The 27020-nt window shown below is 39.7% G+C and overlaps 3 protein-coding genes across 7 annotated transcripts in view; 1 reads left to right on the forward strand and 2 right to left on the reverse strand.

Annotated features, from left to right (window-relative positions):
- Positions 1 to 316: 316 nt before the first annotated feature.
- LOC122087233 (cytosolic 5'-nucleotidase 3A-like) lies at positions 317 to 9322 on the reverse strand. Of its 4 annotated transcripts, none has more exons than XM_042656295.1 (9): positions 8841 to 9322; positions 6576 to 6636; positions 6339 to 6471; positions 5954 to 6077; positions 4038 to 4094; positions 3731 to 3827; positions 2988 to 3198; positions 1411 to 1471; positions 317 to 994 (listed from the first exon to the last, which is right to left on the reverse strand). In XM_042656295.1, the coding sequence occupies exons 1-9, from the start codon at positions 8952 to 8954 to the stop codon at positions 929 to 931; spliced, it is 924 nt and encodes a 307-aa protein (XP_042512229.1). In that variant the 5' UTR covers positions 8955 to 9322; the 3' UTR covers positions 317 to 928. The 4 variants fall into 4 exon arrangements, with proteins under 4 accessions (XP_042512229.1, XP_042512232.1, XP_042512231.1 ...); XM_042656298.1 differs by having other exon boundaries at positions 6339 to 6451; positions 8841 to 8977; XM_042656297.1 differs by lacking the exon at positions 8841 to 9322 and adding an exon at positions 7959 to 8533.
- A 678-nt stretch (positions 9323 to 10000) lies between these two features.
- LOC122087500 (cytosolic 5'-nucleotidase 3-like) lies at positions 10001 to 20863 on the reverse strand. 2 transcript variants are annotated; one of them, XM_042656651.1, is made up of 10 exons: positions 20657 to 20863; positions 20359 to 20515; positions 19374 to 19434; positions 19148 to 19280; positions 18760 to 18883; positions 18158 to 18214; positions 17904 to 18000; positions 14265 to 14472; positions 11043 to 11103; positions 10001 to 10463 (listed from the first exon to the last, which is right to left on the reverse strand). In XM_042656651.1, exons 1-10 carry the CDS (start codon positions 20740 to 20742, stop codon positions 10398 to 10400), a joined length of 1050 nt encoding a protein of 349 aa, XP_042512585.1. In that variant the 5' UTR covers positions 20743 to 20863; the 3' UTR covers positions 10001 to 10397. The 2 variants fall into 2 exon arrangements, with proteins under 2 accessions (XP_042512585.1, XP_042512586.1); XM_042656652.1 differs by having other exon boundaries at positions 20359 to 20512; positions 20657 to 20862.
- A 1161-nt stretch (positions 20864 to 22024) lies between these two features.
- The window catches only part of LOC122087184 (methyl-CpG-binding domain-containing protein 11-like), an 83032-nt gene continuing 78036 nt past the window's right edge, over positions 22025 to 27020 (forward strand). The window contains exon 1 of the mRNA XM_042656229.1: positions 22025 to 22417. Coding sequence (XP_042512163.1) covers positions 22292 to 22417 — 126 coding nt within the window. The 5' untranslated portion in view covers positions 22025 to 22291. The remainder of the gene's footprint in view (positions 22418 to 27020) is intronic.

Raw genomic sequence — 27020 nt, forward strand, 5'->3', positions numbered from 1 at the left:
GGCGAGGTTCAAGTAACCAGAATCTGCAATGGGATTGGCCTCAGTTGATACCGATTTAGTTAAGTCCTGCACATAATGGATCACATTATCACATAGTAGACTATTAGAGATAAGCTCTTAATTTGACTTCTCATATCCAGGTCATTCTTCATCATCCAATGGTCAGAGTGACCCATAAAGCAGTCCACAGTGACAAAAAAAAGTCATCTTCTAACTGTTCTTGAGTTGGCTATATTTTTATGATTAGGAATATTAATATGTTACTGCTGATATTCTGTATTTTACTGGTCAAAGCAGGATTCATGACCACCTTGTATAGTTGAATTGCATAATAAATACCAAATCAAACTCAGATCACCAAAAGTGTTTTCAGGATTAATAGCAACAAATATAGACAGACAGATTAAGCACAGACCCAAGCATTCATTTAAGTTGATTAGAACAAACTGATGACATAAGCGAGAAATAGATAATTCTAGAGAGAGAATCTCCATGTCCAGCTTTTCCTTTTCCGTCCCTGATTCGATGGATACTTGATAATGCTTCTTTCTTCGTACTTTTGCTTGTCTAGTCCACCCTTTCATGGCCCCAACTCCTTGGATGTTCTAATTCATCATTCACAGCAGGAATTCTTCAACTGATCCACGATTTCAAGAGGCAATCAAGTTTTAAAATCTACCATATATTCCATTTGGATATTCCTTTTAAAACCATGCAGGTTCGCATATTCCGTTTCGACCTTCTCTGTTTTTCTCAAAAAACTCAGTCCAGACTAAATTGTTCAGCAGTCAAGCTTTGGACCTTTCTGTTTATAATCTGTGGTAGCTGGGTGTGCTCAAGTTATCCAAGACAAGAAAATACAGGGGAAAAATGATGCTAATATAGGTAACCCATCTCAGAAAGAATGACTAAATGTCCAGAGTATAGTCTAGTGACCTCTGGATGGACATATTTGTGAGACCAACTCTACTACTCCCCACATGGGTGCATCATTCTGCAGAAAGCAAATACATACAATTAGAACAAACCAAAATGGAGAACCAGCCTCTAACAAACCGAACCAGAACACACATACATGCATTACTAGAGAAGTCTGAACTCTCTACATGAAACTATTATCGAGAAGATTTTATTATCAGGATGTAACAATAAATTTAGAAGATATTCTGTTTGTTGAACCACTTATGAAATACCCTGGAAGGACTAAATGGTTACATTCATCTAATCAGGTTATTTTTGCACTGAAAAATCTTGCATGGGACAAAAAGATTAATGGCTTCCTCTAATGGCCCCACATGAACATCATTCACATGGCAGTCCACATTGTGAAATTGATTTTCTTCATCACGAATCTATATCCAGTAGCCTGAATAGAGGACAGGAAAATAAGAACTTTAGCAGTCTACTTACCACATACACAATATCAAATGCTTTTTGGAAGGTTTCAAGAAACTTCTCAATGTCATCATTCCTGAAATAAGAGTTCATAATTAACAACAAAGGCAAATATTTTCTGCTTCATCAAAGGAATCAGTGGAATTAAATTAATTAAAAATGTTCAGTGGGAAAAAAGTTAAATAAAGCAGAGCAAACATAATAACCAAACAAACCAGCAAAATTTTTAGTATCTTTTTTTTTTTTTTTAATGCAATAGGTGTGAGTTCAACCATAATCAGTTCAATCCATAAACCAACAGCAAGCGGTGAAGACACTTTGCATCAATAGCTCCACAGCTCAGTAATTGAACTTTTAAAATTACTCTTTCAGAGCAGAAAATCATCCATGAATATAAGTCCTTGTTCTCTAAGATTTCAGCAATTCAACAAAATCCAACCATACTGTAATGCTTGTCCTCATGATCTGCTACAGACATCATTTCTCTCTACGTTGCTAAAATAACTTCATAGTTGCTGTACAGAATGCCATTTAAGCATGGGCTTTACCCTGAGTAGAGGTGCAACTAGGCCAGGCTGGGCCCTGGTCTTTGAAGGCCCAGGCCCAGCCTGAAGGTGCCTTAGCCATGGCTCAGGCCCAGCCTGGCTGGATGTTGGGCTGGGATGACCTCATCCCACCAGGCTTCAGGTCAGCTCAGGCTCAGGCTCAGGCTCAGGCTCAGGCTCAGGCTCAGGCTTTGCGTAAGGCTGGAACATGTATGTAATTTTATAGTTCTATAATGGAAAATTTTATCAAACATCTTTGGTTGGTGGGAACCCCACCTCCCTTTTTCAAACCAAGATATGCTATAGGGATTTAAATGGGGTTCACATTTCAAATTCAAATTTTCCACCATGATCTTCTGATCATATTTTTACAACTACCATAATCAATTAAAACCAAAAAATTTCGACCATCGGCAATACAACAGGTATGGAGAACATCAGTTCTTAGCCATTGGTCGTCTTCCAAACTTTTTGGCGCAGATAAAAGTCATCATATGACAAGGCTTTCCACTCCACTGATTATTTTTTGTCAGGATAAAACTCGCCACATATTGAGCTTGATGCATTGTCACGTTCTTCAAAATTAGGGGTTTTGAATGGGGCTCGAGGTGGTGGAGGCAGTGGATTGCTAGATGAAGATCACCTCTTCAACATTTCCTCCATGGTTCTTTGAAGGTTGGCATTTGTTTGCCGTAACTCATTTACCTCGTAAAGCATCTTCAAGAAATGTGGGGTTGCTTTGCTTTACCTCTAGGCATGGTGCTCAAGATTTGGAACCTGCTTTGTTACCAAGTTGATGTTTCTCAAAGTGAAAAGGCACAATAAGAATGTCCATCATCATGACTACATAATTCCCATTCGTTGCAGGTAAAAGCAACTGAACGAGATGGTCAATTACAGAAGCTGAGATCTTTATCCAAATATACTAAATGCACTACTTCTATCATATAGCCTACCATGTCAAATGCTAAGAGTCATGGAGTAGATGTATGCTCAAGCATTTTTCAGTACATGGGATTTCATGGAAACAAATAATTATTAACTTACAGGAATCCCACAGTAATTTGATACTCGTAGTTCAAACCATCAGACATGCCCAGATCTCCAATGTGATCACCAAGAAGCAGTGCATTCGTTCTTCTCTTAATAAACACATTATCATCACTCTGCTCCTTAGTTTCACCAAACTGATCATGTACAGATGAGGAGGCCATATCCAAAGCATGCTCATTCTTGTTTAGGACATGAATTGTCTTTCCTGTTATCAAAACCATTTAGAAAAGAAAATAATAAATAAAATGGCAACCAAAAAAATGACATGCTTTATAGTGGGAGAACAGGAAAAGGTTCTGCCAAGAGAAAAATAGGTAAAAACATGTCCAACAGTTTTTCTTTTTTTAAGGCTACATTAACAGGATTGACAGCACCCTTCTAGGGGTCCAAGAAAAGGAGTTTGACTGAAAACTACATAAAAGGATGATCATGATCATTTTATCTATCATATCCATCTGGAGGGAAAAGGGTAAGAATTTCCATAGATAGGGCGTTAGTTTCATCAACCAGGTAACTTTCAGCGTAGATCTTTGGGGTGGTTCAATCCAATAGAGGGTTGCATCATATCTGGATGTGACAAGAAATACAGAAAGATAGGGAAGAGGATATCTTTCATTCAGCCAACCCAATCAATTTCAGTTCAAATCTGAAGAATACCTGTAATGTTACAAATGTGAATATTCTCAAGAAGAAGGCTGCATAATTATGGTCTTTTATGACGACAATAAAAAGGATACCTTTAAAAGATACAAGGCGACCATCATTACTGAATACCATCTGGTTTGACACAATCTTGACATTCTTAGGAAATCTAGGAAGTTTCTGCCTCAAGATCTGGTAAAGAAATAAAAAAAATACAGAATGACACCACATACCGATTAGGATATTAAAAAAAAAAAAATCTCTAACATTTCACAAATGCTGGAGACTGGCTTTTCCATGATCCAGGCAATACTGTGCTGATAATGGAAAAGAGTGATTCCCACAGAAACCCCCCCTCTTTTTTCCTGTGACCAATGAATGAGTGAATACTTTGAAACTAACCTCCTCTATGACGTCTGTAAGCCCGGCAGATAATATAAGAACAGGCACGCCTCTTTCCTGCCAATTGGAGAGATGAAAAGGAGAATCCAACAAATAATTTCCTTTATAATTTTGCATCTGATTTCTTGCAGATTCTATCAATTATGCAAGAGACTATGAGAAGAATAAAAGAAGACAACCTGATCTGATATTTACAGGGTCTAATAAATCAAGCAGGAAATCATCAGCTCAGAAGTCAAATACCCAATTTAGAGAGATGATCCGATCCTTACAGGGTCTAATTAACCCGGAAGGAAATCACCACCTCAAATTCAAGTCAATTAACCATTTTAGAGAGATCACACGTGGGTAATTGAAAATAGGGTGATTTACATCAACCTCCCCTGGCGTTTTCCCGAATTACATAATCCCCCTTGAAAATCAAAAAATTACATTTAAACCCAGCCAAGCTAACACCGTGATAGAGGTGTTAGTTTTACAAAATGGAAAAGACAATTTTACCCCCTCCTTCTTCTTCTTCTTCTAGCCGTTGGCGTCCTGGATGTAAGTTTGAGTGGGAGCCCTGAAGGACTTCTCCGACTCTTCATACCATAACAAGCGAGGAAAGAACTCGCGATGTTTTGGAGCATCAGCTCTAGATCAATTAAGATGAGTTTGGGTCTGGTTGCGTGATTGTGAAGGAGTATTGTTTTTAGGGCTTTGGGAATTAACGAATCCATTTTCTATTAGGTTTGTAGTATTCATGGTGCACTTGGCCACCATCCCAATCACAGGAACGGGCATCAACCCAGCTAGGAGCTTTAGCGCTGCAGTGATCTACAACAAAGACCCAATCTGGGATGGTCATGTAAGTTGATCTTTAATATATGGGTTTAATTAAGTATCTTCGATAGTTGTAGTTAATGGGTTTTCTGATCGTTGATCCGAGTGTGTGCAGTGGATCTCCGGGTTTGGACCGTTGGTCGGAGCACTGGCTGCAGCAGCATGCCACCAGTACATACTGAGAGCGGCAGCCATTAAAGCTTTGGGATCATTCAGGAGCAACCCCAGCAACCAAAAGAAGAAACCCATCTTCCCTATCACCCACCTCCCATCAGTGGGGTTCTTCTTCTCTTTTTCTTTTTTAATTTGTCTTCTTTGGTCTGTGTGATTGTGCGTTTCAGAGGATGAGTTCTTCATTTTTTTTTTCTTTCTGTAACTGATGAAGGCAGTTACATTGATAAATCTGATTCGAAGAGTGGAAAGAATTCTGATCTTAAGCTTGGGAGTACAAAAGACAGCAAAAGATGAAAGGGACGAATTCGGTGAGCGGAAAAGCAAGGTTCTGGATTCCAACATTGATAAGGTCATCAAAGCCAGTGGCAGGGAGGAGAAAAGGGTTGATGGGGAAAGGAGCAAGAGCAGAGGCCATGCAGAGACTCAAGATGAAGATACCAGGCCAAGTTCTACTGCTCGTGAAGAAAGGTTGGGCAATGTTAGAGATGATAAGCAGCGGAGAGGTGGAGAAAATTTTGTTGGTTTGATGGACGATGTGGAGTTTAGTGCCCATATGTAAATTTAACAACTCTATCACGGTGTTAGTTTGGCTAGGTTTAAATGTAATTTTTCGATTTTCAGGAGGGATTATGTAATTTGAACGCCAGGGGAGGTTGATGTAAATCACCCTTGAAAATATGATAAGACATTAAAAGTGATTTGCATTTTCTGATTTTCAATCTGGTAAATTCGGGCATGAACTGAAGCCATGCTAAACTAGTCAACTTAGAAGTCTACCTTGTCATTCGGTTTGACAGAAAGTTATCATTTGCATCACTAACTTTTGCCAGGACCACCTAGGTCGCAGCAAGTTGAGTGATTTCAATTGCATATCTTTAAAATCATGCTTAATAAGATACAGAAGAAAGAGAAGCAGATACCTCCAAAAGATTTAATAGTTCAACTACCCCCTCCCTAAATTCAATTTTTGCATCAGCCACCGACCTCTTTATGGCCTCCAAGGTAAGGCCAGCCTCAATCAGAAGCGCATGACCATTTTCCTGCCTGCAGTAATGAAGATAGCATCTTCAGGTTCAAGAAGTTTTAAGTAAAGATTCAGGGACTGGCTGGATTATAGCCTAGCAGATACTTGGCATAGAAATCATCCCATGATCTCGTTTAAAAGATTTTTTTTTCTCTCACTTGGATGTTTATATGTTGTTGTTGCAATTTTGTTGAAGAAAAGAGGATGCATGTACTGCAACCTAATCACACAAACAAATAAACAAAAGCAAATTATTGTCGAGGAAGGGCAAAATGCCATACCATTCTTCCATATGCTTTGCTTTCTCCTCAAATGGAATCGTCAGGGATTGCTTAATGGGATAATAAAATTCACACAATTTCCGCATCTTGTCCTCGCATTCCGGATTACCCAACTGCAACAGACCATGACTAGCTAACCATTTTATTAGGAAAAAAACTACTGAGTAAGATCATGAGGGGTTTTTAGAGTTGTTTGGGGGGGGGGTGTAATTTAAGGAAATAGCATCGACTACTTACTATGACCTGGACACCCATTGACCCAGTACTTCGTTAGCGTGGCATCAAAATCCGCAATTACCTGACATTGAATTATAAGAAGTTAGCAAGATCAATACCAGAACTAAAACTTAAAACGCATATATACTAAAAATAAAGCCATTATTATGAACCTTATTCCTTCTTTCTACAATTCCATTCTGTTGAGGTGTCCCATTTTCTTACAAAAATAAGGCAAAAGTTCCAGGCAATTGCCCAGTGTCAATTAGAGTGGAAAACCTCCACCTCTACCCTGAAAATCTTGAAGGAGTCAGGTACGCTAGATTTATCATTGATCAAGAAATGTATCTAAATTTGGACCAATCATCAATGAACGTTATAAAGTAATGTTGTCCATTAAGTGCTGGTCTTGGAAAGGGACCACAAATGTCCGTGTGTATGAGATCCAACACTCCAACAGTGCAACAAGTTTCCTTCCTCCTAGGGGTAGTCATCTTCCCCTTAATGCAATCAATGCAAGTCCCAATTCATCTAGGTCTATGTTTTCTAGAACCCATTCCTTCACCAGCCTCTCCATTCTCTTTCTAGAGATATGACCCAATCTTCTGTGCCACAATACTAAAGACTTGTCATCTAGCAGTGAGCGTTTCACATCAACATTCATTACCCATGAGGAATTGTAGTTCAGTCTATAAAGCCCATCTACTAGACTACCAGAACCTACAACAACAAAATCATATCATAAAGTGAAGCCATTTACATTAACCCAAGGACTCAAATATAACCCCAGAAATCAAATTGGTAAGGTAAGGACTTTTAGAACTCAGAGAGAGATTGAGAACTGTAATTCTGGTTTTATCAAGGTCTAATTTAGGCATCGGAGTCTCCAACTCCGGGCCAGTCTAATCTATGCTATGAAGGTTCTCGAGGAAGACCTTGAAGGACATGGTCAGAACTATGATTACTAATACTGATCTACCGGAGTCTTTGTAGGGAGAGGCACTCAAAACTGCCATCTACATTCTCAACAAGGTACCTAGTAAGGTAGTGACTAAGACCCCTTACGAACTATGGACTAGTAGAAAGCTTAGCCTTAGACATTTACGAGTTTGGGGTTGCTACGCTGACGCCAAACATTTTAAACCCTATGAGAAAGCTTGGGACCCCAAGACTGTGTGAGCTTCCGGTTTATTGGATATATGGAGAGATAAAAGGGCTATAGATTCTACTGTCATGGTGGAGAAAGTAGGGTTGTGGAGACTACCAATGCAAGGTTTAATGAGAGCAATGAAGATCCAACAGTGCATCGCCATCTAGTGTTTGATGATGAGTTGGTTGGAACCTCTGCCACTGTTTTTTCCATGCCCATCCCTCCATAGTTAGAAAATTCTTATTCCCTCATACCTGATGATGAGAATGTGTCCATGAAGCCAGAGATGACATATGATCTTGCACCCACACAGGTAGTAACACCATTGCCAGCTAGTATAGTTGGAGCACCAGAACCTTCAAAAAGATTTATCAAGACACTCAAGCCCACCATTCATCCAAATTATGTGACCTATCTGAATGAGTATGAGTATGACATCGGTCAAGAGGAAGATCCTACCACTTTCCTATAAGCCTAAATCACTGTAGTTTAGACACAATGGGTGGAGGCAATGAGAGAGGAATTGGTGTCATAAACAATAATAGGGTTCGGAAGTTGGTGGAGATTCCACAGTGATGTAAGACAGTTGCATCCAAATGGGTCTTTAAGATCAAGTCTGATTTGCCAAAAGGGTTCCAGGGGAAAGTACCGTTTCTTCACTGCGATGTCAAACAAAAATCGAGTAGACCAGGGTTGAGGGAGAGAAGGGATCAAACGCAGCCAAGGTTTTTTCGAGCCAGGATCTTTGCAGGAGAGAAGGGTTTTTTTATCCGATTCATTTTTTCAATTGTCGATAGCATCAAATTTCTACGGAAAAAAAAAATGCAACAACAGCAATAATGATTAAAATCGAATTCAAAACCTTAAGACGATCACCAGATGGGGCGTAGAAAGAAATCAAACACACCAGTATCTCACGGCCTTGCAATGAGAGCAACGCGTGGCGGTGGGGCAATTTCTAATAAGATTCAAGCGTCGAATTACAAACCCAGATAAGAAAGTTGTATTAAATCAGTTTTAAACCCAGCGAAACCTAAGATGATACCCAAAACAAATCAAAGAGTAGAGTTCAAAGAAAAAGAGTTTAAAGAGCAAGACATAGTGGGAGGAAAGAGGTGAGAAGAAAGTTAGAACACCTGGAGTTTTCCAGGACCGGCATTTCGGATTGCAGCTTTTTTCTTCTCGAGTGATTGAGGGTCACCGACCACAGCCATTTCCGATTCAATTGACGGGTGGGTTTTCTCCTCCATTACAATTGGGATATGCCTATGCTATTTCAATTACACTATTACACTAGGTAGGTTCAAGCTGTGGAAGTAGTAACTTCACAGCTTATACGTTAAATTCTCCAATTACAGTATCACACGCGTCAAAGACAAACTTTTAGGCCAAAGGTTTTGGTTTTCTGGCAGACTCAAATCCTCTACGATGAACGGTGAGTGATAATTATGACGGAATGGCTGGGAGGCCCGGCATGCACCCCACTATTGGATCTTCACTATCGTTCAATGTTTTCTGGCAGACTCAAATCCTCTGCGGTGAGCGGTAAGTGATAGTCAGGATGGAATGGCCGGGAGGGGCCGATATCCACCCAACTGTTGGATCTTCACTGTCGCTCAATGTCTCTCCGTATAGGATTTTTGTGCTTTTCTGACATGACTACACAATAGAAGACTTTATAAAAACCCAGAACCCAGCTTTGTTGTGCCGCATAGAAATGGAAGTGGATAGACTCAAATCCACTGCGATGAGCGACAGTGAGGATCCAACAACTGGGAAAGCCCGACATGCACCCCAACTGTTGGATGCTCAGTGCTGCTCACTATCTCCCCATAGAAAATTTTTGTGCGAATGGTGTACACATCAATTTACAAATCAAGAACAACCAAATGCATATCTGCAATGCATCTTTGTACTTTTTTGCTGTCCATGGAGTCTCCCATAATCCAGGACTTTTCGAAGTTAAAATTTGCCAATTTACAAGTTTAGTAGCAATTTATTAAGCATTATTGGGCATAAGGATGGATAAAATTTATTCGCCACTTATTCTGCCACGGAAAAGAGTACATGGAAATGTGATTTATCAATATCCATGCAATGATTTTGATTGGTCACAAGACTCACATGACAAATTTTAGTCTCAGATTCAATCATTTACCTTTCGTAGAACAACTTACCCTCATATTTGTATTCATGCACTACCTCACATGGAAACCCTACATGCCACGTGTGCAGAATTTGGACTCCAGAATCGAAATTCCATATAAACTCTCCATATCGCAGAAAAACACTACAATTGACAAGTGATAACTTCAAAACCTACTTTATTAACAAAAGAATCTGCCCATAAAACTCCAAGTACAAGGGAAATGACATTAACTTGTATGATAATAAATTCTGAGTACATCTCTCTCTCTCTCTCTCTAAAAGAATAAACATCAGTAGGCGGGTGAAGAAAATAGACTATAGTGTTCCAGTATACCATTTTCTAAAGATATCCTTGGACTGCATTGAGGTTCCGCGAATCCTTTAGCTGATATCATGATAAGCAGACTGAATCACCTGATTTGATGCTCGGTCATACTCAAGCACCATAGAGTTCCTGTATGGTGCAGCTGGGTAGGAAATATATATAAATGAATGTTCATAGGACTGAGAGAGGTTGTGAGGAGTAGCAAAATAGTTTAGTCAGTTTAGTGATCTCCAGTTGCACAGATTTCAGCAACCAGCTTAACTACACCCCACATTGGTCCATCATTCTGCAGGATAAAAAAATAATAACAATGTTAGAAAAAGGACAGAACAAGTAGATGGAACGGGGCCAAACAAACCATAAGTGTGGCATTACAGAAGTTCTATGGATGAGGTACAGCTTATATGACTTTAAAGCTATTCGCCTTCTTCTCAACATAGAGATTAGGATATTTGCATTATATCTTGCCTCTTTGTGTTGACAACTTCATACAATTGTTAGCACACTCAAGGAAGGCCAGGACCCATTATACAATTAGACTAGGAGATGCCTTAGAACAAACATTAATGCAGCAGGATACAACTGTGCACCCCCCACTCCTTCCCCCTGCCCCTCCCCCTCCCCCTCCCCTGGCGGCCTATGGGGCAACCATTCACAATATCTCTCCAGCCTGGACAAGATATCATAGTTAGAGAATCAGTTACATCTTTCCCCCAAGAGATCTACATGACATGAGTCGATTGATTATTTCCATGCCTCCATGCGTACAGGTAGTGAAGAATTCTACATATCAATGCTGTCTTAGTTTTTTCTCAAAAAATGAAGGGAGAGAACAATGAATTTGTAAATTTGGCAGTCGACTAACCAGACAGACAACATCAAATGCTCTTTGGTAGATTTCCAGAGAGTTCTCAACGTCGTTGTTCCTGCAACAGGAACAATGCCATGAAATACGAAACAACAAATCTACAAACCTTCACTCTTTCATTCTAAACATTACTCCAAGCATGTGGAATCAAATTGAGAAAACAAACATAAAAATCACACAAAAATAATTTAAATATTGAAGAAAAAAGGAAGACACACGAGCAAAGCAAGGGCAAAAAACTTCGAAGTAAAAGAAGTTAATCCATTCATCTAGGCAGACACAAAAAGTTCATATTTTTCTGATTTCCTCATCTTCCAGTTTAGAAATTCGTCCACACGCCTATGTCCAGTTTCCAGATTCTCATGTAAAGATGGACGACAATATTGAGACAGCCAAATCACTAGTAGCAAATCTCCCTTTGCCATTTCTTTTCAATTTAGTTCACATTAACCTTCGACAAAAAGTTCCATATTATTTATGGGAAAAAGCTACCATGCAACCAATGTTCCATCGCCCTCTCACATGGGGCTTTTTATTAATTTTTTCTCTCCTGCCCTGACCATGTGGGCTCCATGTGAATGATATCATTCTTTGTGGTGCCATTGGTATGCATGGGAGATTCCCCCCACACTAGCAGCATGGGGAACTCTCTTCCTTCTTTATTTTATGAAGTCTTATATACTTTGAATCCCTGTTATCCCATCATCTTTAGGCAAAAAAGAAAAAGAATTTAATATTTCATTGATAGTATACATCAATATCACTTGGGTAAATATCTTCAGATTTCAAACCATACCGAGTCATAGTTATTTCACAATGATTACCTTCTTTACTTCTTTCTAGATAGGGTAAGCCAGACTTTAACAGCAAAACGTAAGATAAGAAATAGCGCAGTATCCAACAGAAGCAGAGCTTGAACCCCAAGCAAAGGTCTGTTAAGAAAAAGCAATAATCTTAATATTTAAGTTCATTGTCACTAATTCATGTCCTAGTGCAGTTTCCACTATGTTCGTCTTAGACTCTGAGTTGAGTTGTCTATAAATGTCATTAATAGCAGTACAATAAATGTATTTTTGAAGTGCTAAAATATAAAAAATGTTGGATAGTCAAAGGTGCCATGAGAAAGCTTTCAGTAATAACAAATTACTAGATATTGTTGGCCATGAAATGGTCCTTTTTAATATACTGGTAAACAAGCACATGCAATTGCATGTGTGATCATGTGTTGGGTAGGGTAATACAGTACTAATACCGAACCAGTGAAATCCAGTGGGAGATCAGTGCAGGTATTGGGATAGAATCACGTTTGAGAGAAAACCAGATAACTCAATTTATAAACAATTCTGATCAACATGAATTCACGCAAGATGACAGTAACTGGCCACTTAGGCTTTAGGCTCAAACTCAACATAACCAGACAGATGCCCATTCATACTTATACCATCATGCACTCTACAAAACCATGGAGTTTCTCTCTTTCCCTGACTCCCTGTACGAGCTGATACTAAAAGAATTACAGTGTTTGACCATGTCAGTTTCTTTCAGTTAGCACCTTTCATTATATTAGACCGGAAATATTAAAGCAAATACCAGGATAGATCTTGAAATGGGCTGGCAAACGAGCTCAAAAGGACCCACATTCAGACACCTAACCAGAATAATCAACTTTACTGTCCCCAATAACAACTCTGAGGAGGAGATAGTTTGAGTCCTTAAATTCGGACACAAACAGCATTACCATTGAACTCCAATCTCTAGGCTGCGAAACTCGGCCTACTAGTCCCATTTATCAATATAGTACTTCCAATAGCCCAGTGGAGAAATTCTTTTCATCTGTTCAGGCCAGGAAAATCTACTCATTAACTCCCACACTAGCCACCCCACACCAACCATTTGTACTGTATATCCTTCTAACACCCTGTCATATATAATCCTGACTATTTAAATCCAGAAATCACTCATCTGAACCCCAAATCAAAGTTCTTATATTTAGAGCCATCAACCTTATAGTTCAATCAAAGAAAATCACCTTTTTCCTACCCTACTTTGAAGCTTTGATAAATACCTTCCCATGAGTTAAAATTCACTTCTTTTTTTTTGGGTAAAAAGTTAAAAATCACCTCAGTTTTCCCATCCATCCTCTTTGTTTCCTAACACCAAAGGGACTCCACATGCATGTGCCTAAAGTAATTTCTTCATAACCTATAAACTTTCTGCCACCCCATTCAAGAGGTTCCAGAATAGAACCCCAGCTGCTTCTGCATCAATTTATCTGGACATGGATGTGGTTGTACATTGATTACACTTGTCTGGCAAGAAACCACATCCAATCATCTAGATGAACAACAGTGTGGAAGAGCATTGGAATTGCTAATGAGCTACTAGCAAAGACAACTACTGCTGTTAAATGTAGATTTAGTTAACAATTATCTGCTCCCGCCCTACCCTGGTCTCGATCTCTCATTAATTGACCATTCCCTACTATTAAATGTAAATTTAGTTTCCTGAAAAGTGTGAGAAGTCAAAAATTAGTTTCCTGAAAAGCGTGACAAGTCAAAAACTTTTAAAACTATTAATAAAAACCCCTTTAATTAAGGTAAATCTTCAAAGCTCTGAAAAGAAGATTATATTTAACGGAATATCGATCAAAACAATCTCATTAGTATGCATATAAACCAAGGTGCAATAAATTACCTTAGAAATGAAAATCCAGATCAATCATAACTACAATAGGGAAAGCCTAATAGAAAACAAATGATGGTTGCTTGCAGACAGGATCGTGGATCCCTGAACTGGCTCTCTCATCCCCAGTTGTCGGATCTAGTGGCATGCCTACCCCTCCGTGGAAGACCATTAATTTTTGGCAAGTAACTAAGGGAATTTCTCAAAACCTTAAAATCTGAAGTTTATTAAAACAAGCTCACTTACACAACCATTAATCAAGGAGTAACTAATGTAAACATTCCTTTAACAAATAAAAAGTTAAACATCAGTTGTTAATACTACAGTCCAACCATGTAATTGAACGTCTCACCAAAAAGCCGATGGCTCAGAAAGCATTGTCTAGGTTATGAAACACTTCAGGTCAAGATCTTAATCAACCCAAGCATGGGTGACAGACTGTCAAAGCTAGTCCTGGTTCTAACGAATTGGAATGTAATACAGGCAACTTTGCAAATGAAATATTTCATAGATGAGAAGTAAATGATTTTAGCTTACAGGAATCCCACAGTAATTCGGTTCTCATAGTTCAAACCATCAGACATGCCCAAGTCTCCAAGGTGATCACCAAGAAGCAGCACATTGGTCCTTTTCTTAACTAAGTAATTATCATTAGTAGGACCATCAATACCACCCAACTGATCATGCATGGGTGCAGCCATATCGATAGCATGCTCATTTTTATTCAAAACATGAATAGTTTTCCCTGCACTCAAAAAGAAGAAAAAGCCAAAAAAAAAATTGTCAAATAAATAAAATGCCAGCCAATTGATTGATTACAGCAAAGATATTAAATTTGTTCAATTTTTTTGAGGAAAAAAGAAAGAAAAGAAAGGAGGGGAGAAAATTAGTAATTTAGCCGATCCCATTTAGTTGGGGTTAGGCTGAGTTGTTGTTGTTTAAAGTTGGAGGAAGAAGCTCTCCTGTGCCCAACATACATATGGCATATATACAGGGTTAGGTGTCCCAAAGAAAGATAAGGTAAACATAACCATCTCTTTACGTCCTATATAAAACCGAATAGACAGGACATTAATTCATGAATAAGGTTTGTTACTAGATCAGAACAATATTCAACAGTAATTAGGACCAAAAGAAAAGAAAGAAAGAATAAATAAGAGAATAGGGGAGAAAAAGGGTGCAGATTGATAGGGTTCAAAAATACCCTAACTGCTACCATATATAATCATAGCATATAAAAAATCAATATTACAAGTAGTGCCCATGACTTAAGACTATTTGCACATAAGCCCGTGTCAATAAACTTTATTACAGATAACCCTTACAATATATATATATATATATATTTGTACCGCATTTCTTAACACTCTCCCTCAAGCTGGAGCATAAATGTCACCCATGCCCAACTTGGAACTACAATTCACCATACCCACAACACACACACACACACACACACTTCCAAGTAGTCATCAATACATGTTCAAGAACTCATACATTTTCAAAGGACTGCGCTCCACAGGCGCAGTTCACTAGCACGACTTGGGAAGCTACAACCTCTAGCACTTGTACATTTTCAAAGCACTGCGCTAGGCAGCTGCAGGTCACCAGCACAACTTGGGTAGCTACACAGCTTGTTGATGTATGCATTGATGCTGTCCTTCCCTAACAGTTCAAGCTTTTACGTGAAATAGTAGCAAACATGGTATCAGAGCAAGGAGGTTGAGTGTTCAACTCCTGGGAAGTGCATCGGAAGAGTTTTCCCGACATTTCTTCTCCCTCAATGCCATGTGAGCTCCACGTGCAAGGACCATGGGATCTTGGCCTGCACATGTGGGGGAGTGTTGATGTATACATTGACGCTGCCCTTCCCTAACAGTTCGAGCTTTTATGTGAAATGGTAGCGAACACAGCCATACCCGCACAAAATAAAATTTTGATGAATACACCTACACCAACATTAGAGTACACACTCCAAACAACCTTCAATATCACTTGGCACTAAGTCCAACTCTGCCCAAGCCTACAACTCATGGAATACTCTCCATAGGCTGAAAATACTTTCAGCAATGGCTATCAGTCCCAACTGTAAATCTTAAGCACCCAAACCAATTGACCAGAAAAAAAACACTGAAAAAAAATCCAAATTGTGACCATGGTCATCATCTCCAACCAGTGATGTGCCAGTGGCATTGGAAGCAAAGACAAACTTCCTTATCAAAAGATTCACTAAGCATGCACCTTTGACAATTATTTTTGGATCGGGCACCTTTTGGTTATCAAATCTCAACTCAATCACCAAGTGTAAATGAACTTCTGATCCGGACCTGGTGGTTATAAGACTTACCAAAAGAGGCAGTTCCTGAAAAATAAATTTTTAAACTCAAGTCATCTCCAAACCTGAGAATGACAGAACAGAGATTGAAAGAGAGTGGACGATCTTACTCGATACACTTCCAAGGAACCTCAAACTTTAGGTTTATGGTGTCCACTCCAGACCTCTTGAATTCAACAGGTTGCAGCTTCTACTATCAAGAAGTTGGAGTCCCTTATGTGTTCCTTCCTGTGGAAAGGAGCCAAATTCTCCAGATACCTTCACTCTATCAGTTGGTCTTTTGTCTATATCCCTAAGGATGAGGGAGGCCTTGGCTTGAGGAGGATCAAAGAAGTTAATAATGCTGGTATCCTCAAATTAATTTGGAAGTTAGTGGTAAAAAAGAATTAGTATTTGGTTTGATTGGGTCTTCTCTAGGCTTCTCTGTAATGATTCTATCTGGATTGCTCCCTCCATTTCGGGTCTCCCAGGTTTGGCGAAAAGATTTTGAAGCTTAGGCCTCGCTCTTAAGCCATCTTCTAGTCTCATCGATGATGGTGCCTCCACCAGCCTTAGCTTAGACCATTGGCACCTTGGGAGTTTTCATTTAGTAGGTGCAAGAGCTATTTATAGTTTGGGTCATGGTAAGCATTCTCTGGTTGCAGACATCATTTGTTAGGATGATTAGGCCTAGGGGTGTAGGTTTGGCCCTGTCGGCCCAAACCCTTTTGAGCTCGAATAGGGACTATGCTAAGATTTCTGGCCCAATTAGGGTCAATCAGGGTCAATCAGGGCTAGGCCAAGCTGCGCTGGGCCCAGCGCAGCAAGGAGGTTGTATCTCAGTCCGACCTCAAGGCCGGGTTGGGCTTGGGCTTGGGCTTGGGCTTGGGCTTGGGCTAAGGTAAGAGTACTTATGGTTGGGCTAGGGTTTTATAAAATCCGGCCTTGTTTCACCCCTAATTGGGCCCCTCCTACATCTCCCTCCCCCTTTCTACTGCCATTTGGGATCCCTTGCCTTCTATTCCCAAAAGGCCTAGGGTCTGGCCTGCTTCTTCTTCTTTTGGCCTTTTCAACTCCAAGTCGTTTTGGGATATTATCAGAGTTCATGGGTCCATGTCCCCTTGGCGCAGGCTCATTTGGTTCAAAATCCATATCCCTCCTCATAGCTTCATTGTTTGGCGGGATCTCTCCAACTGTCCCAGTAAGCAGTCTTTCCTTACTTATCGTCAAATCCGGGCTCCCCCTCTTTTGTTGTCTTTGCTGGAATGCTTTGAAAGATGTGAGCCACAAATGCTTTGCTTGCCACTTCTCCTCTTTAGTTTGGAAAGGGATTGATGGCTAAATGCTGGCCAAGAAACTGTAGGATCCTTCCTTTTGAGGGAGAATGGCTTGGGTGGATGTCCTTGGCCAGATCATCAACCTATGACTCAGTGGGTAAGCTTGTCTTTGGTACCGCCATGAGCCATATTTGGATGGAGCGAAATCTCAGAAAATGGTCCTCGTCCTCCAAATCCTTCCGACAAATTTGAGTCTCCACTGCCTTTGCTGTTAGAAGCAAGCTATCTTCGGTGTCCTCCCATTGTGTTGATTCCCCAAGGAACATGCATATTGTTGTGTCCTGGGGCCTCTTCGTCTCCCTTTTGCAGCCCCTCCTCTACTTGAGAGTGGGGTCTTACTCTGCCTATATTTTTTTTAGCTCTGTATTATTACTTCTTCCCCCTTTGGGCCCCCCTGTATCTCCTTCTCCTTTTGGCTATGAATTATTTATTCACACCCCCACCAAAAATAAAAATAAAAAAAATCCCAAAATGGGTTTATTTTTAGGTAAAATGATTCCTAGTGTTTGGAAATTATCAAAAGGATACCTCTGAAAGATACAAGGTGCCCATCATTATCAAATATCATCCGATTAGACACAATCTTGACATTCTTAAAAGATTTATGAAGCTTCTGGCTCAAGACCTGGTAAAGCAACAAAATGAAGTGCATTATTATATGAAATCTTAGTAGGCAAGATAAAGCACCGGGGAGGGGAAGGGGGAGCAAGTCATGCTTGAATGAATTGAAAAAAATAATAATACAAAAAAGACAACAATTAGAAAAATATTTTGGAACTAACCTCTTCTATAATGTCTGCAAGGCCTGCAGAAAAAATAAGGACGGGCACACCTCTCTCCTGTCAATCAAAAAGATAAAAAAATAAAGGAGCTCCAAAAATTAGTCTGGCTTCAGAGGGTGGGAGAACTGGTAACAGAGATTAATAAGAAGCCAAAAAAAGTTGGCTGACCCTAGGATGGTCTAAGGGGCACGAAAAAGACCTGCTCAGCCCCATAGGGCAGTTCTTGGAACTAGGTTTTGGACCAACAGCCTAGTCGGCCAGTCATAGAGAACCTTCCAGAAAAGTTTTTAGAAGGCACACATTTATCAACTGAAGACTCTGCATGTAAACTAGCTAGACTACCAGTCCCACTGCCTACCTAAACCTAAGGAATTATGCAAGTCATTTTTCCCTGCTTCTACTGTTAAAAACAACTGATTCAACAGCAAGTGCATTGATATAATTATACGGCAAAAAAAAATCAATTTCCAATTCAGATTTTTTTTTTGGGGGGTGGGGTGGTGGAAGAAATAGTAGAAAGTTACGTCATTTAATGGTCAATTATCAGTCACCAATTGCAAAGCTAAGCTCATTAAGATGTTGCAAGCAAGTGAAGCACCCACCTCCAAATAAGTAAATAGTTCAACCACACCATCTCTAAATTCAAGTGTCGCATTTGCTACAGACTTCTTTATGTCACCATAGGTAAGGCCTCCCTCAATAAGAAGAGCATGGCTCTTTCCCCACCTGCATCGATGAAGATAAAATCTTCAGGGTCTTAACTAATTCAGATTTGGGTGCATAAATGAAATTAAGCCTCCCATGCACTCATATCCACACTGTCATCCCAAGCAATAATGCAATTTGTCATTTGTAATTTTTTTATATTGGTTAGATCTTAGATGCCATTATAGTAGCTTGTGTTGGAAGCAAGGGAAAAAGAAGCCACAGATTTATGGGTTACAGGTAGGATGCACAATATTGTTGATGAAGAATGATTAAACCACATACCACTCTTCCATAAGCATTGTCTTCTCTTCAATGGGAATTGTCGGGGAAAATTCTAATGGATGATAGTATTCATACAACTGCTGCCTCTTGACATCATACTCAGGATTGCTCTGTTGCAATAGGTTATGAGTGCCTAATCACATTATCGGAGAAATTGAAAGTAAGTTCCGCAAACAGAATGCATAAAATAAAATTTGTTCAGAGAACAGCAACACTGGTCACTTACTCTGGCCACGTCGACCATTGACCCAGTACTTCGTTAGTGTGGCATCAAAATCCACAATTACCTGGCATTTAAAATGCATATGGAGGCAACCAAGTATATCTTAGCATAAAGCAACCATGTATATATTAGCATAAAAAAATTTGCCTGATAAATCAAGTTTGGGGAAACTTAATGCAAATATACCAATGTACTAATTTCTTTTTAAATAAAAAATCCAAAAGAAACCACACACAGACAAGGCCTCTCGCCTCACCATGTCCTACCCGGCTTGGTGTGCGCGAGTGTGAATGAAAAACCCCAAACCCCCCCCTCCCCCCAAAAGACAAGAGCATAGTGAGTTTTCCTTCCGAGGAACCCTACCCTTGTAGTTCCCATTATACTTCCGTCAAAAAGTAGTTCCCATTATACAATATAAACCTTGCTCTAATCTCTTCCATAAGCAATGTGATACTAAAATTTCCCGTAACTTTGTTTTACCATAAGCAACATCTGTGGGAGACAAAAACAAGGAAAACCGATAAAAAGTATTTTGGAACTTCTTTTCCTTTTGTAAATTCATCTAGGAAAAAATGAGTCCATGGCACCAGTGTGCAGATTCCTGCGCACACCCTTTCACATCCTACCCATGGACCCCACACACACTCTCTCTCCTCTTTAAACGCATCCTACTGGATGATTCGATCACCCACACCCTCATTGGTGGGAAACTACAGTCTGAGCGATCCTTCTCCCATTCATTTTATACTACAATAATACAAGCTCAAAGGGCCCCAGTATACACGATCAATAATCTTAGATTCCACCAAAAAAATAAAAATTTCCAAATTAAAAACTCAGTACAGAAAAAATGTGGTGAAGGACATTGCGAAATGAACGACTTCTGCAACTCAGTAAGAGTAATTGAAGCTAAATTCAATTTAAAAAAGAAAAAGAAAAAGTAAACCGTTATTTCTTTCTGAATTTAAAAGGAAATCGAAAAGGGAACCTGCAGCTTTCCAGGGCCAGCATCACGGATCGCGGCCTTTTTAACTTCAAGAGACTGAGGATCATCTACCACCTCTACTGCCTCTGAGAACTTCGATTTTTCAGCTTCCACCATCCCGATTTTCGCTCTACAACTTCTCTTTGCAAACCAAACCCTACTTCACATAAAGAAAAGAGATAGATAACAGAATTTCAGGTTACTTAGGTGAGAATCAGAGAATGTATTCAAGCAGGCACACATCAATGAGTGAATGTGAGTGCGTGATTGAAAGAAGAAATGGTGAGAATTGAGGAAGAACCTGTTGCGCGGTTTAGAGGTAGGAAGGTATCGTCCACTGGTATAGTTGATGCCGAAAATGCTATGGAGTCCGAGCCGATAATTCATTATATAACAGCGTCGACGATTTCCTTACCTGCCATTGTGGAATCTTTTCTAAATTAAGGGATACCCTTTAATAGTGTTACACTCAAAAGTGAATCTTTCAAGACATTCCAAAAGACAGAAAGCCATCCTCACGGACCACACCAGATACTATAAAACTGTATTATCTATCAGGGTTTTAAAAATCGGATAGCTAGAAACGGCCAAGGTCGTTCCCAATATCTCCCATCCGGCTCAGCCGATTCTGTATTATAAAAACTTGAATACCTTTTTTGGTAAGAACCTTAAATACTAGAATACACCGATTCCCGGGTGGGACTGATCCGATTCTTGTAGCTGGGCATTTCAAAGAAAGAGGCTAAGGAAGCGGGCAGAAGGGCACTAATTTTATTCTTTCACTTTCAAGTTTTCTATTTCAAGGTAGGAAAATGTTACCTAATCGCGAGGCCTGGGGCAAATGATAATATGCAAAGGGGTATTAACATGGATAGAAATTTGTCAAGACCGATGATTATACCAAAAAATTCCCATTGTCAACACACTTGTTAGAGAATCATTCAAGATTTTTTAGGGATCAATGTACAACACATCAAAATGTCTGTATTTATATATTCATGCCAATCTCTAATTAAGAAAATGTCCGTATTTATATATTCATGACAAACATAGAACAAAGTGCTCAAGTTGATAATAAAGGCCGAAATGTCGGTAGAATCCCCCTTTTCCACAACAAATACAGGAAATAAAGAGGACCACTGCTACCTCAATTGATTTGGGGCTAGTGCAGTAGAACTAAATAAGGGGGGGATAACCTTACAACACTACTTGGTTGCATGACCCATGAGCCAACATGGGGGCATTCCTTCTTAAAAAACCTAAAAACTCCATAATCCGTACACTACAGTCAGCAGGAATGCGTGCACAATTCCTTTGATCAGCGTCTTTTCTTTTTCCCTGTTTTGAATGGGAAAATTAACATACATTTCTAGACAAGCAAACAGCAACCTTGAAGGCAAAGAAAATGACCGAGCCAACTCGGCCCTTCTTTTGACTATCGTCTGATCGTCTCTGTCATCACAGTGTAAAAACCGTAAAAGGCCTTCCCCACATGTACGAGAGACCCAGACCGGCCGGACCAATCCCTACAGTCCTTAATCCTCACTCTAAGGTAACCGACATCCTATTAACGACGTTAACGATGCTAACGTCTCCAACCGTCAAATCCTCCCGTTAGATAATACAAAATAGATATCCTGTACTCTGTAGTCTGTACACCACTAAACCACAAAATCGAAGACGTTTTTCCTCGTTTTTGTAAATGAAGATTGAAAGAAGACATTTAAATATGAGCAGTTATTGCGCGGCAAATCTTGTACCACCAGAGACAAAGCGTTATAGCGTTATAGCGTTACTATAAATACTCAGAATTATTTTTAATTTATTTCCGTAAGATTTAAGATTTCGACTTTTTTTTGTTGTTTGTTCAGACTTCAGAGTAGTTAGAGCGGGAACTCTGTTTTCGGTTTTTTCGGAACAAAGCAGAAGTTCGAACATGGCGAGCGTTGTGGATAAGGAGGAAATCACGCCAACAGAGAAGGAAATTCACGTCGAGAAGCAGGAAAGTAAAGAGGAGGTCGTCTCTGTTGAGCTCCCTGCCCCGGAAGGATGGAAGAAGAAGGTCTGGTTTTCTTTATTTTAATGTTCTCTTGCCCTAATTTATGCTACTCTCTTATGTTTTCTGCTTCGGAAGTAATTCCTTTTTGTTCTATGTTATTTTGTTGCTAGGGTTTTATATGAAGCTCGTTCAAGTTTTGGGGTTACCTGTCTGCTATGACAGTAGCGCAGAATTAGGTTGAGTTCGTAGTTTTTAGGTTTTTTCTTTGGAAGTGTTCTGGCTGGATTTATTTCGGTGAATAATTGCTGAGTTTTTCGGTGGTTTTAACTGTCGAAGGGGTTAATTTCTAAGAATTAGTGTATTCAGCCAATTTTTTTTTTTCCTTCTACTGCCTCGTTATATGCAGCACTCAGAGCTCTGTCATATTAAGTTACTATTAGGGTTTCATCTTGTACTCTTTCTTTCTTGAGGGTGAGGCGATCAATTAAGGGGTCGTCACCCTTCAAATCCAGTTTCTGAATTTTGCCTCTCCAAATATGAGTTCTGATCTTAAATTATGGTATCAGAGCACTAATACACCGACACCACACACAACCTTTCCGAATGCAGCCCTGGCCCATCCAGCGGCCCCTTGCATAGCCCTTCCGTATAGAGATCCTCTCTCAAACTGCAGCTTTCTTCCGCAACAGAGCTCCTGCAGGTTCTGCATCCATTGCACAACTTCCGCAGCCTAACACCACTGCTACCACTAACACCACTGCTACCACTTCCACTACTGCCCTCACCTCACCCTCTCTGCTCCTCCACATTGAACTCCACCTGGCATAGCATGTCCTTTGATTTCTTGCTGAACAGGGCACTTTACCTTAGAATTCTTAACCCTCTACTCCTCAACAAAATGGGGGTTGGAAAAATGATTGCATCCTTACTGTTGTGCAAACTTCACTTCAATAATCTAATGTTCCTATGACTTTTGGCTTGAGGCCGTCTCTACAACAATATTTCTTATTAATCATCTTCTCTCCTCTCTATCACAAAAGTGTTCCCCTTATTCAAGAACTCAGAATCAGGCATGGGATTGGCTCCAACCGATTCTGATATTGATTGGTTGGCCAATTCCTGGCCCAATGATCCACTTTATGGGATCAAGTGGAATCAGCTGGGAAAATAATCTAAAAAGGGTAACATATTACAAAATCCAAAGTCCTCTTTCTCTATCTCTTGCCAGTAACCAATAGCCAGTCACCATCATTTTTGAGGCGTCAAAAGATTCATATTCTTCTCTTCCTTCCTAATAATCCCCTTCTTCAAATTCCCCCTGCAACTCTCTCTCTTCCCTGCCCCCTGCAATCTCTAGAACATCCTATCCCTATACATTGTTCCCTCACCCTCTCCATCCCACTATACCTCTCTGGATCTTTGCCTTGCCGCTCCTCCTACTCCTTCTTCTTTTGCTACCCTATGCATGGTGCGTCTCCTCAGTTGTCACCTCCGCTACTTTGTTGAAGTTGCTTCTTCACAACACCTTGCGCTTCTCCAGTGTCGATTTAACCTCGATCCAATACCTTGCCCATCGAGCTATGCCTTCCTTCTTGTGCTCCGATAGCTCCTCATCTGCCATCTAGCAAATGGGCAAGGATCTAACCTGAGTATGCTAGCACAACAGTGAACACAATGTGAAAGTCCCACCTCACTGAGTGGAATCAAACATGAATGCTTGCTACATGTCCACGCATATTTTACCTTTAGCATTGAGGGAAAATGTCCATGTAGAATCCTCAATTGGTTTGTTGTCTGTTACATACTTTTACACAGTTCCCCTTAAGTAGTAAATGCTGCTTCTCTCTCTCATGCATGCCTTTTTTTCTCTCTTTATTACTTTTGTTTTCTGTTGTACCAATCTTTATTGCATTAAATGTGAATTACCACTCTCTCCCCTTTATTATTGAACACTTCAATATTTTAAAAGGGACACTACCCATAAATGTTGTGAATTACAAAATACTTTAAAATTTGGTCGTTGCAAAAAAGTTAACTTACAGCTGATGCCATTGCCTGTCCTCTAATTTTGTTCATGCATTACCTGTACTTTCCTCAAGTGATTAATCTCTTTATACTGCATTTTTTTTATGCTCATGAAGGATGCCCCACAGATGCTATGACATTTTGGAGCCTTCCTAATTCAGCATCCAAGCTGCACCAAACTATGTTAGTTGCCTAACTTATTTTTCTAAAAACTGTCGCGCGAAGAGTTTGTACTGGATGCGCTGATGACTTGTGGTTGGACTGCTTGCATTACTTATTACTGGCTCAAGTGTTATGAGGCCTGGTCTGTTCTTAAAAATTTGGGTCTAGGAGAAGTTCATTTTAAGTCCATGTACAAGGAGGAGCTGGGTAGTGGGGCTTGCATGGGTCTGATGGGAGTTTTTATACCTAGTGGAGAAGACTTCTTTTGTGGAATTAACCATTCCATTTCTTTTAGAAAAAAATTCTGTTCAACTAAGCAAATATGGCAACTTCTTTACTAGAAACCAAAGTCAAAGTTCAAATAAAGTTAAAGTAAATTATAAATTGAATTAGAAATTCAAAGTAAAAAAGTAAATTAAATAAACGTTTGTCCCAATGAATCGCACGTAGAGATATTGACAACACACATAGCTTAATCTTAATGAAACTTACTTTTTTTTTTTCTCTCAGATTTGGCAAACATCTGGAATAACTTCGTTGTTCCTGACCCTGTTTCACCTTAATTGTTATTTGTACTAAAAGATCACAATAAACTTTTTGGTAGAAAAGAAATAATAAAAAAAGAGCTCTGTCATTGAACTAGTGTGATATTGGAGAGGACCAAAAACTGTATGGGGCAACTAACTCTTTGAAACCAGGTGTGGAGTCTAATTGAATTGTCCTGGGGTCATCCAATCTATAGGGGTGTGGGATCAGGAAGTCAGGTGTCATCCGATCTATGGGCTGATGTAGATGCTGAAACGTCTTAAGCCTATTGTCAGGCACTGAGCGAAAGAAAAATTTCCAAATTTTGACTTGGCCCTGAGTATGCTAGCACAACAGTGAACACAATGAGAAAGTCCCACCTCCCTGATTGGAATCAAACATGAACGCTTGCTACATGATCATCACACTCCGAGGCTTCATCTACTTAGATATCAACGCCTTCTCCATCGCCTTGGCCTTCCCAGCAGCTGGTGAAGCTCTAACATTGAATTCATTGCCAATGACTCCACCACTCTCAGCTCAAGGTCCAACATCGATGAGATTGGTGTTCGCCAACTACTCCAACTTCCACCTCACTTGCTGCAAGGCATCACTGCTGACCAATTGAGTTGTGCCAATTTTTGTCAATTGGAACACAGGTGGACCATTGGGTCAGAGGTCAATGTCTCTCTTTTTCTTTCCTTTCGTCAAAACCCCCGCAACACCCCCTCCCCCTCCCGCTCTCTTTATGCTACCTTCTTTAGCATTCTCTGCTAACCACAAAGAATTTGAAGCCCTCTACTTGGGGTGCCACAGGCACTGTCACATGGGGCACCTCTCTTGGAAGTTGAAAAATCTCCCTCCACCGCCTCCGAGAGGACCAGAATCCCCCCCCCCATTTGAATTTGGTTCATCTCAGTTTGGGTTTTCGGATTGGGTCCCATCATGCCAGTCTATCCACGCACATGCAACTGCATTGCTTCACTTATAAATGCTTTGTTCTGTTTAAGTTTATATTTTTTTTAGATTAAATCCTCTTGATTTTGTCTCAAAAAATTTGATTGTATTGTCTATAGAATGAAAGTTTATCTATTGCTTTTTCACAATACTGTTGGGCAATGGATGATTATGGTTATCCTAATTGTGGAGCACGTATGATATAGATTTTCTCATCGTGTAAAGATGCTGTTCCTTAATGCAATCTATTTTGATGTTGGTTTGTTGATGCACTCCTCTCCCCAAAAAAGTGGGGGTTGGGTGGGTAACTCTTCGCCTTTTCTCCTTTAATTGCTGAGAAAGATGATTCTTACTTTATTAGCATTGACACGATGATTAAATTTAACAAGGTCAAGTAGGAAAATATGATGAGCCTTGTGGTTTCTTTGTGTTTAGAAATGGAGTTACATGATTTATGAGAAATTGTGTGAGGCTTTAGGACTAATGAATACCTTTACATAGTAAGTGCATCCAAATGTTCAGAAATAACGGGGTCTTTAAATGGAAAGTGGATCAAACTGTTTAAAAATACTTGATGTGGAAGAACTTGTGCTTAATTTGCAGACCTTGAGAAGGCTGGAGCCTAGTAACTACTCTTAGTTTTTCTTTCCTTTTCTTCGGGGGTGGGGGGAGGAGAGGAGAGTTCTGGAGGAAGTGCAGAATTCCTTTCAGGCTGGGGTTGTGGTAATGTTATCATTTTGTTCCCCTATAGTTTAGATAATATTGAGAATGGCCTTATAATTTGTTTCTTTCTCATTATCCTCATTATATTTTCTAGTTTATTGATATTATTTCGTGGGGTGTTATCATTTTATTTTTATTTTTTCAAACCATGGTTGATTTATTTATATTGATATCTTTCTAGTAAAATTGCATGTAAGTTTTTCTCCATTTTTTCTAACCAAAAGTTTTCTTGTTCTGATGATGGAACTAAGTTTTCTGATCTGCTTAAATAAAA

The sequence above is a fragment of the Macadamia integrifolia genome, chromosome 8 (assembly GCF_013358625.1).
Source record: "Macadamia integrifolia cultivar HAES 741 chromosome 8, SCU_Mint_v3, whole genome shotgun sequence".
NCBI lineage: Eukaryota > Viridiplantae > Streptophyta > Magnoliopsida > Proteales > Proteaceae > Macadamia > Macadamia integrifolia.

Coding starts and splice junctions, on each gene's coding strand:
- LOC122087233 (XM_042656295.1), bottom strand. CDS start 8,954: ATGGAGGAGAAAACCCACCCGTCAATTGAATCGGAAATGGCTGTGGTC. Junction 4,095..5,953: donor AACTATTAAATCTTTTGGAG/GTATCTGCTTCT, acceptor TCCAATTGGCAG/GAAAGAGGCGTGCCTGTTCT. Junction 1,472..2,987: donor CAAATTACTGTGGGATTCCT/GTAAGTTAATAA, acceptor CTCTTATTTCAG/GAATGATGACATTGAGAAGT.
- LOC122087500 (XM_042656651.1), bottom strand. CDS start 20,742: ATGAATTATCGGCTCGGACTCCATAGCATTTTCGGCATCAACTATACC. Junction 11,104..14,264: donor CGAATTACTGTGGGATTCCT/GTAAGCTAAAAT, acceptor TTCCTGTTGCAG/GAACAACGACGTTGAGAACT. Junction 10,464..11,042: donor CATTTGATGTTGTCTGTCTG/GTTAGTCGACTG, acceptor TTTATCCTGCAG/AATGATGGACCAATGTGGGG.